Here is a 15,787-nt window from a genome sequence, read left to right on the forward strand (position 1 = left end):
GGTTAATTGTTGAAAGAAATATGCTTAATAAATCAATAAGAGTTGTTTACGTTAATGAAATGAGATCGTAGTGATATTGAGTGATTTTCCAAATTACGAGTATTAAGAGTATAAAGAATCTCATATAAAAGCAGGAATAGGTATTTACAAAGTTTTAGGTATTAGTTTAAAGATGTAACGTAATAGTAAATTATGTATGTAAATAGTAAATTATGGATATTCGCAAATATCGACGTCCCACTTGTTTTTACTTGAATAAAACATAAATGTAAAAAACAGTATATAATACTGTTACTAAGCGTGCTAAGCGTACATTTTTCAAATAAATGAACATTAATATTAATTTCTATAAACACTAATTTATATAAATAATAATTATACAAAAATAACTTATATAAATAATAATTTCTATAAATAGTAATGTATACAAATCTTTATCTTGAAATTATATCACGTTAATTACGCAACATGCTTATTGTGGACCCGCATGATCTTTGTGTTTGTATCTTTCAGTTAATTTCGTAGTTATTTGTTTTTCACTGTGAAAATCCATACGAATGGAAATGTCGGAAATCTCATTGGACATGCGTCATGCGTAACTTATGCTCTAAATACCGTGGAAGACTTGATTATGAAATTCTTAACGTTGACGATGCCAGGCTGTATGCTCCGCGTTAAACGGGACGCGATGCACGCGCTTACATGGCGTGCGAAATTCTGCATGCTTATATAGCATTTCTGTCGTGTACATTGTCGACGCAATAATGAAAATTACTGCAATTATTCCCATGCGCTGCTCATAGGTACACGGTAAAGTACTACTCGTGATTATGCAAACGCGTCATTTTGTTCCGAGGGGAAATATCGATAAAAGTTATCGATTCTTAATAATTACCGCATTTCTGCAATTAGTGTTGTGCTTTAGGAAAATATAATCCACAAAAGAATTAAACCAGTTATTATTTCATTATCTATGTGTACTTGATTCTATCATTTTTATATTATTTCTGTATTATTTTTTTAATTAAAAAGAATTAAATCAAAAGTTATCTTATTATATTTATTCTCTGTGTTTCATTGTACTTAATTTTAGATATCGTCTTTATACTTGAGAGATTGACTTCTCTTTAATTTTCTATTATATAGCTGTTGCCATTATTATTTATATTTTATATTTATATTTATATTTTATAAATTTGATCAGAGAACATTGTTAAAGAGAATTAAGCGTTATGTTTTTGCTGAAAAAGAGTTGAGCTAAGAAAAACTCGCAAGTTTTAATACGGTTCCCAAGGGATGTCCTGCCAGCACGATACGCGTTGGCGGGATGTTATCTTGGCCTTAATTACTGCACTGCAAAGTCCATCGCAAATGCCAAACGAAAATCCATGTTGTCGAAGCGGTAAGATGCGAAGCGACGAGAGTTCGGTCGAGCGAAAAGTGCGCGAGCGGAGTGCGAAACAATGCGAATTATTGCGCACGGATGCTCGTGGCTATTGTGTAATGAGCGATTTTAAACTATATAGGATAAGTTCTCGGCGATGCGCAGCCACCGAAATCTTCGGTGATGCGCGATGATGGCAGCCGCAGCTTTTGACCTTTGCGTTCTTAATTATGCACACAACCTTCAAATATTTATAATAAACGAAAAGCATCGATCGGTGCTCCAGTACGAGATTCGCATTTCAAATATTTTTACAGCAACATATTATAAGAAATTTCATATTATATTTTAAAACATAAGATAGTAATCAAAATTTTTCCTTTAATAAAAATTTTACGCTATTAAATTTTTTATCATTTTGCGTTAGATCATATTATAATATATTCTTTTTAACTTTATTTCATTGTATTTATGGTTTAATGCACGCATTAATCTAGAAATTTTTTTAAAAATTGGCTTGACTTTTCATTTAATAATTAAAGTATTGATTAACATATTAATTTTGTTTGGTACAACATAACGTTCGATAAGTAAATAATTCAGCTTTAATAAATGTATTTATCGAAGTCAGAAAGATTTCAAAAATTAAAAGAGAAAGGAAGAGAGAAAGACGTAGGAAGAAAACATAGATAAATTCGAAAATATCTATATATTTTTATTTATAATTATATTTAAATATTTATATATCTCGATATATAAATACTACGGTATTTTATTTGTGAACACTGATTGGCTTATTACGATTTATTAAAAGCGTTTCCGACTATCCTTGTACATATCTACATCTATTTTCGTATATAAAGCGATAGTTCAGCGTTAGTGCGCATGCAAATAACGCGTATATATATTCACTATATTGCGTCGCGGTGAAAATTGCATGTCTATCTCACCGCGCAGAAAACCCGGAATCGAACGCACGCACGCACGCACTCACGCACGCACGCGCGTTATGTACACACACGCGTGCTTACTTCACTTTCTGTGTCCTAATTGCATTTGCCACGATACCTATATGTACGTGGCCGGTGTGTGGGGCTCTAAGTGCACCGTCGCCGTTGTGATGTCGCCGTGTTATGTCGCCGCTAGATAGAACCCACAATATCGCGGATGTCCTGTTCGTCGTTATCGATGTTAGGACGATGGCGAACGGATATTTTTACGACACTTTTACACACATGCTTTCCCGATGTCGTGAACTCGCCGATGATGTTACGAACCGATCGACCTTTTGAAAGTTATGTGCATCGCTTTTCCTCGTGCTTGCCTGAAATTCAATTCGAACCCGTATGCGCATAGACGAGATATTTAAACATCGTCCTCGGTAATAAGACCTACACGTGTTCGGCCAGTTGATGATTATGTAATTTACTAAAAAGCTAGCAACGTATTAATTTTACTTTGATACAACACAATTAACTTTTAATAAGTGCATAATTCAGCTTTATATAAAGTATTTATAAAAACGGAGAACTGGGATTTCAAAAATTAAAAGAGATACGGAAAAAGAAAGATTTTTATTTATAAACTAAATGTAAAAATTATTTGTAAAAACGCCTCCATAGATAATATTATTTGTAGTTGAAATAACAATTGCTATCATGTAACATCGTGAATAAATATATTGTAACACAAACACGTATTGTAACAAAATATAAAAATTGTAAATTATAACATAACAGATAGGATATGATATATAGAAACAGTTTATAATTGATATTACGTCGATTGATTTCATAAACAATATCTTTTTACCAATATTATATAAAAATAATACGAGATTGATACAGAGTGAATAATATCGCTATATAAGATTCTGTTAACATTTAACGCTTGGCATTTAACATAAATAAAATTGATACTATTCTGACAAATAGTAAATACTGGAGTATCTTGTTGCCCTTTTTTAAAGGTTAGATTTTTTAACTCGTGCTTTTGTTTTTTTACCTCAGGGATACAGTTCGTGAATGTACAACTCTAATCTCGATTCAATGTCGTCCAAACGAACACGTCTGTGAAATTCGCCCGTATACCGGTTAATCTAGTTGTCGCTTTAATTCGAGTCTCCAAAGGTCTCGTACGAGCACGAATGTGCCCGTTGAGTGAAGCAATTAATTTTTGTTTAGATCGGGACCCTTATCGAATCTATACCATGGATCTCTTATTTTAAAGGCGCTTTAAAGCCGAAAGAGCGACGCAAGTCCGCGCCGAATGTATGTCAAGAGTTTTGCGATATACACCGTGGCTGAACCACAGTGGCGTTAAAATTTAGATCTTACTCAAAGCCGATCGAGTTTTAAGTTCCGTTCGTTGCAAGAATTATGAATCGGATATAAATATCGCTCGTTCGGAGCTTCAATCTCATCGATTGACACTTTTCCAATTATATTTTTATATCATTCGTTATTATGGAAGGATTTAGGAAACCGGTTTCAAATAGAGTCGATTTTGACAGAAGGTGGAAAATAATTTGTAAAATCTTAATAGGTCCTGGAGTTTTATTTCTTTTTTTTTTAGATACCTAAATATGAAGATCAGAGGACTACCTATGTGGATCATTCTCTATTTATTATTTACATTATTTTGCAATATTAATATAATTATGGGCTATTATGAACTTTACTTTTTTTAATAGAGATACAAGTTTGTATATAATTAAATCTCTAACAAGTATGATAAAACAATTTTGGCAAACTTTTCGCTACGTTATTATTACAATATATTTGTTTTACAATATAAATTCAGTGAGAGACAATTTTTTTCCTAAAAAACTTGAATTTAAAGTTTTTTTTTGTCATAGAAAATTTTTAAATTTTATATGATTTCCGTATTTGTACATCAGAGTGATCTTATTCCGTTTATGGAGACATCCATCATAATATATTACACACGCGATCTAAATCGCCGGAGACGGAACGCTCGGTGTAAAGCGTGCGACATTGCAAGTGACGTGATGTAGGTCAAATTTACTCCAGGATAGCGTTTGCTGCGTACGAGTGACGATTACATTTCTGTGCGCATCTCTGGAAATAGGTCATTATTAAATGGGTCAGGGTCTCTCTCTCTCTCTCTCTCTCTCTCTCTCCATCCCTCTTTTCTCTCTTCTTCTTCTGCGAGTAATCCCTTTTGCAAAGCTCGCCGCTTAACGCCATTAAACATATGATATTATTCCGTGTCCTTCACTCTCTTTTCATATATAATTAATTGCACAGGAAAAAATAAATCGGTATTATATTTATTTATATACATAAAGAAGTCGATTTTTTAAAATAGAATATGAATTCGGATATTCTTGCGATTATCGACAATTCTAGTTGTTTCCGATATTCGGATAAATATTTGAATTTATATGAACAAAATCGAGTTAAACGCGTAAAATGCACTTAGAAGGACTTTTAAAGAGTTTAGAGGAGAATATCGATAGAGTTAACTTCATTGTAACTTTCTTTCATTGTTTGTGTTACGGAAATTTTAAAGTAGAAAAAGCAGTAGAGAAAGAGAGAAATAAGAAGAGGAAGGAGATCGTTAACCTAATGTTAATTAATGTTGATCTTGTCTGTGCAATTTAACTTTAAATTTTGCAGTGTTGCATCGAATTATTTTATTTTAGTAAGCTTTTTTGTACATACATCATATACAATTCATTATGAGATACTATATTTTTTAGGTAATTTATTATAATTTATTATAATTTTTTAGATAATATAAAATTGAAGTTTCGCATGAAAAATTTAATTTTACGCAGATGATTGGCAAATTTCGATAATGATAATTGTTTAAATTTTATTTATATTAAATATTAAAATTAGATATTAAAATTTATTTATTGGTAAAATATTGGGAAGATTTTTGCAAGGTTTATAATATTCCTGTTTTAAATCCGATAATATGTAATTTCACCACGCCTCACTAGTTAATCCAATATAATACAAATGATGAAACTCATCGAAGTTTCGGAGTAATCTCCAAGGGAAAACTTGAAATTTATTTAACAGAAATTACAGTGCTTGTGAGTTTTCGCATGCCAAGATATTTGACCTATTTTCGCGAGCTTTGGCAGAATGCGTACTCTTTTTTTCACCATTGGCAAAGACAAGACGCTGTTTCGTATATTGGGGCAGATCGACAGATATTTTTGCCGATATTGGTCCAGGAAACAATTATTTCCTTTGGTGATATTTTCTCTGCTACTAACAGAACCTCCTCTTTGTATGTTTTCCGCGAGACTTTTCATCGCTCCTGACTTCGTTCCTGGTAAATATCTCGTTTGTACGAGAAAATCTCTTGCCGCTTTTCAGGACAATCCCGATTTACGAGCGATTAGCTGACTTCGTCCAATATATTTATGTGTCCGTGAAAATATTATATCGTATTAGTAATGTAGTTTATATGTAGTCCAATAAGAAACATTTTCTGGAACGATCTCATTCGTGGGATAACGTTAAATATGTTCGCCTGAGATGGCTTAAATTGATGAAGGCTGCTAAACGTGAAATACATATCAATCTTCTGATTCTTTTCATTTTAAAAATTTGACGTTTTTATGATTTTTACATTTTTCATTTTTGAATTATCGAATTTTCAGTTTTTAAACTATATATTTATGCATTTATTTTCGATTTATATTTTTTTTCCAAAGTTCTAATATATTTAGATAAAGCCTCTACATTTTTATTTGACAATATAATGTTTATTTTTATGACTGTAGCAATTCAGGCAATAAACGATTAAATTTCGAACCTGTTATTATTATTATCTACATAAATTATTATATTTATTATAATTACGAGATACTCTTTAAAATAACAGATCGAGAAAATGTCAAAGATATTCGTATTTAAATATTTAAATAAAGGAGTCTCGAGAAATTTTTGTCAAATTAAACCGATTCATGTTTTGACAAATGTATTATTTTTTCGCATCCTGTCAGGTAGGATTAAGAGTAAAATCGGTAAAGGTTATTCATTCAGATGTAGATTTTAGGCTAAGGATAACGGATTTTTCTTGCAGTACATGACAGAGAAAATGGGCGGAGCGGAGGGAACGAAGCTCGATGTCGATTTCGTGGATATGGAGAGGGTGAGTAGTGTATTTTCGTACGTCTCAAATGTGAAAAGGAGCGTCTTTCACATTTTCGCACGGTACCTTTGTGAGGACGTCAGGAAAGAGATGACTAGCGTGTTTTATCTACTGATATTATTACTGAATTTCAAAGATTTTCCCCAGTCTTTTTTTGCTCCTGAGGATCTTATCAATCTTTTAGAAGTACTTTTATGGCGCTTCTATTTGAAGCTAGAAGTTGCGAGATTGACTGTGTTATAAAACGAAGTTCTGAAAAAACTTCTTACTGTTGGCTTCTTTCTTGAATACTTTAACTTTAACATAACGTAGATATGACGTGATACAATTTTTTATCAAGAACTCTAAATTTTGCAAATTCCTTCTTTGCAATGGCTTTTAAATTCTTTGATTACTATTCTTTGTGTACATTCTTATATTATTCAAACTGATTTTAAAAATAGCAGTTTAGACATAAGATGGAATGTATAACACAAATCTTTCAAAATAAGTTAATATTTTCGAAATTTATGCGCTAAAAATTTATTATTAAATCTCACAGAGACATTATTTTGAAAATAACTTTTCAAATAAACCATTTTATTATATGTTTACTTATAGAAATATCAAGGATCGATAAGTATATACCGCGAATAAAATTTCAAAGCTTTATAAAGAAATTCTTCACGTTCTCGTCGAAATAAATTGACAAGAGACGAAGGGTTCACATAAACACGTCATGTATCTATAGAAAACAGACGTCACGTACGAGCTTGTGGAGGAGCTACAGATGAAGACGAAGGAGTTCCTTCAACCAAACCCGACAGCAAGAGCGAAGATGGCTGCAGTCAAAGGTATAAGCAAGCTCAGCGGTCAGGCAAAGGCGTCCACTTATCCTCAGCCGGAAGGTGTACTTGGCGATTGCATGCTCACTTATGGCAAGAAAATGGGCGAAGACAGTATTTTTGGTACATGCAATTTAAATACAACGATTGCGTTGTTCCTGACAAATTCGATCCTCACTTCTTTATCTAAAAAATGTTCTTCGGAATAGGAATTGTCTTTTAAAATTATTTTTGCGATATGATTATTATTATTACTTTTACTCGTATTAAAATTGAGATTTTATTCCATATATTATTCATAGGTTTTATTTCCTTTTTCATGAAATTATTCTCTTTTACGCAACAATTTTTGTCAAGAGATAAGATATCATCTGGTAATTTTGTTTCAGATAATTGAAAAAAATTGCTTTACATGAATTAGGTGTTTTCGTGTCGAAGTTTATTCTTACGATTAAAAAAAGCAAAAAATATCGAGGATCGATAGGTCGTATTATCTCACCTTATTTTCTATCGCCTCATTTTTATCAATCCTTGCAGCCCAGGCTCTCATTGAAATGGGCGAAGCCATGAAGCAGATGGCAGACGTGAAGTATTCTTTGGACGATAACATCAAGCAAAACTTCCTCGAGCCACTGCACCATCTGCAGCTCAAAGATCTCAAAGAAGTGATGGTATGATTATTGGAAAAGTTGTGTATAGTCGCGCTCGACTGGGCGCTGTTTCTTCACAATCTTCACGCGTTCGATCTCCTCTGATTTGTTGATTTCAGCACCATCGGAAGAAACTGCAAGGCCGTAGACTGGACTTTGATTGCAAGCGAAGACGCCAGGCAAAAGGTACGTTGAGGTTCCTCGCATGTTGCCCTCGCTTCTCGTCCTCTCGCGTTTCCGTACTCCTATTGATTTATTCAGCCGTGCGCGAGCGAGCCGTCGTCGAGAGTGTCCTTGCACGAACACGTCGTCGTTGCGATGCCCGTGATTCGAAGAGTTGAAATAAAAACCGCGATGGAGCTATAATGCTAGTAATGAGACTGGGCGATTGCGTTTCCGACGCGGAGAGCGAAGCTAAAACCGCATGATTTTCGCGAAACGGCGGTGTCGTAAAAGAAAACGCGAAAGGCGATGTTACCGAGCTCTAATGGCGAAAGGTCACAATTGTGAAAATTGTCACTATTAAAGAGATAAAAGTGCTGTGACCGAGACGGAAATTATTTTCTTCCGATGGAGAAAAACTTGTAGTTACAAAATCATCATTTTTGAAAAACTTAGAGAAAATAATGCGTCACTTTATGGAATAAAAGGCTAGCAGTCGCAGAAATGTCACTTTTGAGCAACGACGCTTTTTATATTTGTAATTCTTTTTTCTAGGAACTATGTACTTAAAAAAAATATGCATAAAAATAAAAGTTTAGAAGTTTTTGGAGTTTTTTTCTCATCTTTGTGAGTCATATTGTATATCTTTTTATATCTCTTGTACTGTGTAATTTTAATCTTGTCTGATATTTTGTTATTTTTGCTTTCAATTTCAGTATTGTTTATTATTATGCTGACAAACGATCCGCTTTGGCGATTATATCGGTTTTATGCTTTCAAAATTTTTAGACAATTTCCATTTTGATTTTTCAACGTAATGACACGTCTATGAATTTTTAAGCTCTTTACGAAAACAGCTTTATTTTCCATTGTCAGCATGTGTGTGGGAAAATAGAATTATGTTTCGTACATGATTCATTCCCTCAGAATAGGATTATCAATAAAACCGTTGCATGAGTAGATGCAAATGGTACAATTTTTTTGCAATAGAAAGAAGATCTTTTACTCGCATGCTGCGTTGCATGAGCACGATCGAATAGAATCACAAATCAGTACTGTAATGTGGACTCAAAAGTAGGACGTGAGAAGAATACTTTTCTTTAATGTGCGTTTTATATAAAGAAATTATTTTACTCTGTGATGATTAGCTCGCTTACTGCATTGCAGCCATTACTAAAGATGCAAAAATGTACAGTATTTTGACAAGGGAATTCTTCGTGTATTCCTACCGTTTACATAAATATGCGCAATATTTTTAAACTATTATAAATAACTTAATGACATACTATATTAATTTACTATATTAATTATATAATATATTTGATAAAAATAACACATAATACAATAACAACTGTTATATCCAAGTTAAAATTTAATTCTATTGAATTCTATAAAATTATTCTGTTAAAATTTAAAGAACTTGGGCTAATACTCGCAAATTGCTTTGAATTTTTAATTTGTTCAGAATAATTAATAGATACCTGGATTTAATAAATACTTTAATAAATAAAAAATATGGACCGATATGTGTATAACTTGAAATAAATTAGTATTAACATTTTTTATTATCTCTGGCAGAATTTTGCGTTCGATAATAATTTTTGTGAGTTTTATACGTCTCACTTTTATGCTTTTCGAACTTGTTAATACTCGATAAGTTTTCCGCCGCCGCGTTTTTCTTTTGTGTTATTTGCTCCGAATGAATTTGCTTTTCGCTTTTTGCTGATAATCGGTGTGCTCTGTCTGTTTTTCATTGGGCAACCGCTTAATTATTAGCAACTGGAAAAAGATCCGTCAGTCCGCATTTTGGAAGTCCTGCGCGATTGGGCATCTCGTCGCCATATACTGGTATGACTTCCATTGTGTGCCTAGAAGCTTGTAATTTTGAAATTACATGTTGTACTTCCATTGTCCATAAATTTCACGAAAAGTTTCCAAATAAAAAGAATTAAAAACTATCCTGAACTTGCGTAAAATCGAAAATTGAAACATTTTTAGATTTTTCACACAAATATTCTTGAAAGATGTGTTTTTAAATATCCTCTAAAAACTTCTTAAGATATTTCTATTAAATATATTTTTATTAGATATTTTTAAACAAAATTTAAACTTAATTAAATTGTGCCGCTTTATGCGTTGTTGCTAGTTTCAGAAATGATTAGAAAAGATAATTTTATTAAAGTTACGACACTTAAACACGCTTCTTTGTGACGTCAGAAATACACTTGCGCGCTCGTAGAACGAATTGCGCTTTCTTGTACTCGTTATACTGTAAGTGTTTAGATTTAGGAAATGAAGCAACCCAGTAGTGCAACCTTTTTAATTTCGTTGGCGGGGCAACCGTTTGCGAACAGGTTCTCACGTTTCAGACGACGAGATTCGTCAAGCTGAAGAGAAGTTCGAAGAGAGTCTCCATTTGGCACAGATGGGCATGTTTAATCTGCTGGCGAACGACGTGAGTTGTCGTCATTAGTTCGAAATGTTACGTGATGCGCACAGATCGAGATTCTTATGAAGTTCTTTTGCAGGTCGAACAAGTGGCACAATTGGCAACTTTCAGTGAGGCTCTTCTTGAATATCATCAACAGTGCACTGAGGTCCTCAGGGGATTGACGGAAACACTTTTGGAAAAGTATGTCTAATTGTATCCAAATTGTTAGAAAAATCGATGCTGAATGTATCGATACGAAATCCATTTCTACAGTTTTTAAAAAATGTGTATGAAAAATGAATATTTATATTTTTAAAAACAATATATATATATCTATATTTATTTTACTTTAATAAATATACTAAAAATTGTGAAAGAGCTGAAAGATAAAAATCAGTGCAATACGATGTGCGCAAGTTTGTGTTCAATAAAATATATTTGAAATTACATTACTAATAAATTGTTTGTATATTTCGGTTCAATTTAGAATCATCTTCAGTGAAGAAAAAATATATGGCCTCACGCTATATGTGTGCCAGTCAAACTACGAGATAGAGTTACTTATAGATTTTTAGAACTAAAAGTTTTGTTCTAGAAATTGCCAAACAATACAACTTTTAGGTTTGAAACTCTAAGAGTGACTTCATCTCAGTTTTCTTAGAGTAGTGTAGGACCATATATTTTTTCTTTGCTAAAAATGGTTTCAAGTTGAGCCAAAATATACGAACGATTTATTAAGTAACGTAAAGCCCAAGACACAATGCGAGGGAATAGCGATAGCGATAGGAATAACACGATTTCAACCTATCAGAAACTGGGTATTCCGATATATCCGATTTCTGATAGGTTGAAATCATATTCCTATCGCTATTCCCTCGCATTGTGTGTCTTGGGCTTAACTTCAAATACATTTTATTGAACATAAACTTGCGTATCACGCTGATTCTCATACGAGATATTATTATTATTCCACATATCATATTATTCCACAATTTATAATATTTTATTTTTTGGAAGTTCTATTTACTTTTATTTAAATAAATAAATAAATAAATCTTTTACGTGAGAGAAGATAAAGATATCCGTTTTTGCGTCTGTGTGGCGTTGAATGACTATAACAATCATTTCTTCGGATAATGTTATCTACGGATAAATGTTTTGCTCTTCAGGAAAGAGGAGGCCGTACATAGACCAAAGATGGAATTTGTGCCGAAGACACTGGCGGATCTGCACGTGGATAGTGGATTGCCGACGTCGGACCATATGAACGGTGGGAACTTCTCTCTTCACGGTAAAACGCATTTCACAAATACTTCACTACACTACGCGACGACACTCGGGTGGTCTGGCTGTTTAACTGTTTCTTGTTTTTTTCTCTATTCTCTTTCTGTCATGCCAGGGGGGTGTTTACGTTCTACATTGACTAATATATATTGCATTTTCCTATCTCTCTGTATGGAACGCCTTCCGGTAAAAAATTCGGCGAGATGTGTCTAATATTCTGTGTTTTTTTTTTGCGCACGTGTACAAACTTCGCACTTGTCAAAACTGAACGAGTCACTGAATTTTACCTCCTGAAATATTCCTTTGCAATTAAAATACTATTTTTTCGTTATCTTTTATAAATTGAATATTTGAACCGAGACGGAAACTTTAATTGGACAGTTGACTTAATACAAGCTGCAATTCAAGAAAAAGAAAACATTTGTAAATTTGTTTACATTTATCGATTGTTTACATTTTAAAACGAGTAAATGAGATTGGGGAAAATAAAACATGGATTTAAGAATTAAAATTTAAATCAAGTTTACTTGAGAAAAGTTAATGGAAACAATGTTCGATTAGTTCTCGTAAGATAAATCTTCCCGGATCTAAATAAACGTTCATTGTTTCATCTATCAATTACGTGTCCCGGACGTTAATCTCTTTAAGGATCGATCTCCGCGATTACGCGCAAAATACGTGCACACGCTCACTCTCGTCACACTGTCACATCATCCTATTCTTCCTCCGATTGTGCTGTGTGTATAATGTGGCATACCTGTCTGTCCTTCTGACACAATGTAGGGGCAAGTCGGGCCGGCTCTCCGATTGCGGACGGGAAGCGCTCGCAGCTCGAGCTATTTCCGGCCGGAAACCCGCCACAATCTACCAATGGTAAACTTTGCATGGGGGTTTCCTCGTCTCTCTGTCCGGCAAACAAACGAGTTCCTTTTCGAACCTCTCGAGAGCGGTTGCACCAACTGTTGCGCCGTTAAGGACGCCGTAATTATCTAAAGTTTCTCTCTGTATCTGATAATGATCCAAAAACGGATATCGAATCTCACATTATGATTAGTAATCGAAGCTGTTGGTGCGACCGATCCTGCGCAATTCTCTTTCATTTTTCTTTCGATGGGATTTTCTACCGCTTTCTCGTATAACGACGCTGATGACTGATCACCATGCACGTTTATTTACATAATGTCTTGACACTCTATGCTGTAGAAGAGGGTTGTGTTGAATAGATTTTAAGTAATTGAAGATTGAAATCCAAATTGAGCAAAAGGAAATATAGTGATTTTTATAAATCTTACTAATTGTAAATTAAAAGTAGATATGATATATTTGGATTTACATTTTAGTCCAAAAGTTGCAGCAATTTTTTAAATAAGAACATAATCTTTTTCATATTTTAATTTGATAATTTTTTTCATGTAGAATAAATTTTTTGAAAGATCATATTTTTTTCTAAGATATTTTAGATTTACCAATAATATTTTACCGAAATTGAGATAACTGTCTCCTTCTTGCTGTAAAAATTTTAGTTAGCTCACACAGTTGCCATCAACAAGTAAACATATTAATTTCAGAAGCTTACTTTTATTTTCAAATATTTTCGGCGTTATTATTTTACTTTCGCATTTAGAAAGAAATCGACATTACACACTGCTGCTTTGTGCGACACGATTTTTCCGTGCAAGATGGTTCACGATTACCAAGGCAGATTGTTAAATGTGTAGTTTGTGAACGTATACGCGATGCGACATGCAGTCACACTGTGACGTGTTTTATACGTCATATTAGTGAAGTTTTTAGTAGTTTAGCACACTTGTGCCGACTATTTTCAGCTTCACCTTTGCCCTCGCCGAGCAAATCACCAGCGAGAACGCCGATGACACAGAGAACGCCGTGCTGCACAGCTCTGTACGACTTCGAGCCCGAGAATCCTGGGGAACTTGGATTTAAGGTAAATTTACGATATTATTCGCCAAGAATTTAAGCAATATAGTTTAAAATATGTATAAAGAATGTTATATAAAAAATATGTTGTATTCTTCATACAAGTATGTTATATAAGGGTGCCCTATTAAACGATTTTTTAAATCTTTTTTTAGATTGATTTTATAAATGGAACAAAGTTCATAATATATAAGATCCTTAAAGCGGATTCCATTTTTTTGTTTTAATCCTTTTGATTATACGGAATCTCTTCATAATTTTTTTTTAACTATCTTAATTCTTAGTAGGTACACATGATGAGTCATTTGTATCCTATATATTTCTTTTCTTTAAAAAACTAGGAGTACTTAGTTAAATAATGATTTTTAGTCTTTTCTTTTTTTTTAATACATAATTTTACGTAAATATTTTTTAAACATGTTAAAATATATGTAAGAATTAATTATTTTTATATTTGTAAAAGTAAATATTAATCCAGACACGAACGATCCATTATGTGTAACAAAAGACTGAAAAAATGGATTCTTGATCTTTTTGAAGGCGATTAACGACATTTATATCTAAATGATTTCATCTTCTTTGCAGGAGAACGACACGATCACCTTGACTCAGAAGATCGACGAGAATTGGTTTGAGGGCAGCCTGGACGGCCGCACCGGTTACTTCCCTGTGACCTACGTGCAGGTCGTAGTGCCATTACCCTAAGAGGACGCCGCGCATCTCGAAGCCAAAGACCCAGCGTATTCGTTCACTAGCGTCTACCATTACAGGATTACTCTGCTCTCCAGCTAGCCTAAAACCTAGACGACCTTTCGACGACTTATCTTTATCTATCTATTGTCACTTACGTTGCGATTTCCAGCTTACGTCCAAGACACGATCCCGAGTTTCTCTAGACTTTTCTCCCCGTCCTCTACACAGAGACCCCCTCCCCTTCCCTGCAGACCCAAGAATAGACCTCTCTTACGCATGTTAATGTACATATATAATGTTATAGTGTATTTTATCGACGTAAGGACCTTCGCGCGCGCAGAGATATGCACACATACACACAAATGCATACCCAGGAAGTACGTGCATAGATACATATAGACGTATTATACATATATATATACAGATACAAAACACGTAAATACCTATGTTAATACGTACACATACATATACACACATATATACACACGCATATACAGACATCAAAGTACCTACGATAGCAGTTCACTGTCAAGGGCGGCTCTCTCCTCATCTCTACTTTTCTACATTTTATCTTCCGTCTCGTCGAGATGCTTTCGGGATATTTTCAATACAGTTCGAGTGCACAAAGGAAGAAAATCGAGCCTAGCGTGAATCGATTTATGGCGGAGTGCGAATTTTCCGATAGTTCCCTCTGGCATTTAATTAATTTTGCCACCGAAAGTGTCGTGTCGTTCCGATAACGAACCGATAACTCGGCACTCGTTTGCTCTATTGCAAGCTATACGTTGTCCGGATATTACGTATCGCTTGTGGATTTCGGACGGGGTGAGATTATTCCAGTCGATTGAATTCGTCGTTAAGGTAAGTGGAAGCTTTTAATTGTAGCATTAATTCTGATTAGATCTCTTCTTTTAATATTATATTATATTAATATTAGTATCAATTTGTATTATTAATATTAATATCATTAATATAATTATTAATAGTATAAAAGCGAGAATAGTTGGAATTACTAATCAGCATTAAATAATTCAATAAAGTGTTAGTTCAATTTAGGAAAGAAGTCATTAGCTTCCAATATTAAAGACATTATTAAATGATCTTGAGATCCTTCTTTGACTGTTGCATTTTTAATTGTTACGTATTTATTATAATTTGTTAAGAGCGTAAATTTATTATAATTATTGTTAAGAGCGAATTTTAATTCGGCTGGAGCAATCTTACTTCGTTCTATTCGCTCGTTCTCCTTTCGCAAAGGATTCTCGGCCAAATCGGCTAAATCGCG

The 15,787-nt window shown here is 33.6% G+C and overlaps 1 protein-coding gene across 9 annotated transcripts in view; it reads left to right on the plus strand.

The window, feature by feature from the left end:
* EndoA (SH3 domain containing GRB2 like, endophilin-A) overlaps positions 1 to 15,369 on the plus strand; it is a 32,862-nt gene extending 17,493 nt beyond the window's left edge. For 2 of the 9 annotated variants that reach the window (XM_018451517.1, XM_018451526.1), the window contains exons 3-13: positions 6,452 to 6,520; positions 7,251 to 7,467; positions 7,882 to 8,015; positions 8,114 to 8,180; positions 9,933 to 10,004; positions 10,511 to 10,611; positions 10,685 to 10,788; positions 11,757 to 11,857; positions 12,655 to 12,744; positions 13,698 to 13,816; positions 14,395 to 15,369. In XM_018451517.1, the coding sequence (XP_018307019.1) occupies positions 6,452 to 6,520; positions 7,251 to 7,467; positions 7,882 to 8,015; positions 8,114 to 8,180; positions 9,933 to 10,004; positions 10,511 to 10,611; positions 10,685 to 10,788; positions 11,757 to 11,857; positions 12,655 to 12,744; positions 13,698 to 13,816; positions 14,395 to 14,514 (1,194 nt within the window). In that variant the 3' untranslated portion in view covers positions 14,515 to 15,369. Of the gene's footprint in view, positions 1 to 6,451; positions 6,521 to 7,250; positions 7,468 to 7,881; positions 8,016 to 8,113; positions 8,181 to 9,932; positions 10,005 to 10,510; positions 10,612 to 10,684; positions 10,789 to 11,756; positions 11,879 to 12,654; positions 12,745 to 13,697; positions 13,817 to 14,394 lie in introns of all 9 variants that reach the window. The other 7 variants (XM_018451533.1, XM_018451542.1, XM_018451566.1 and 4 more) reach the window with 7 other exon arrangements.
* Positions 15,370 to 15,787: the final 418 nt, after the last annotated feature.

This window comes from Mycetomoellerius zeteki, unplaced genomic scaffold (genome assembly GCF_001594055.1).
Source record: "Mycetomoellerius zeteki isolate Tzet28-1 unplaced genomic scaffold, Tzet1.0 scaffold106, whole genome shotgun sequence".
In the NCBI taxonomy this organism is placed as follows: domain Eukaryota; kingdom Metazoa; phylum Arthropoda; class Insecta; order Hymenoptera; family Formicidae; genus Mycetomoellerius; species Mycetomoellerius zeteki.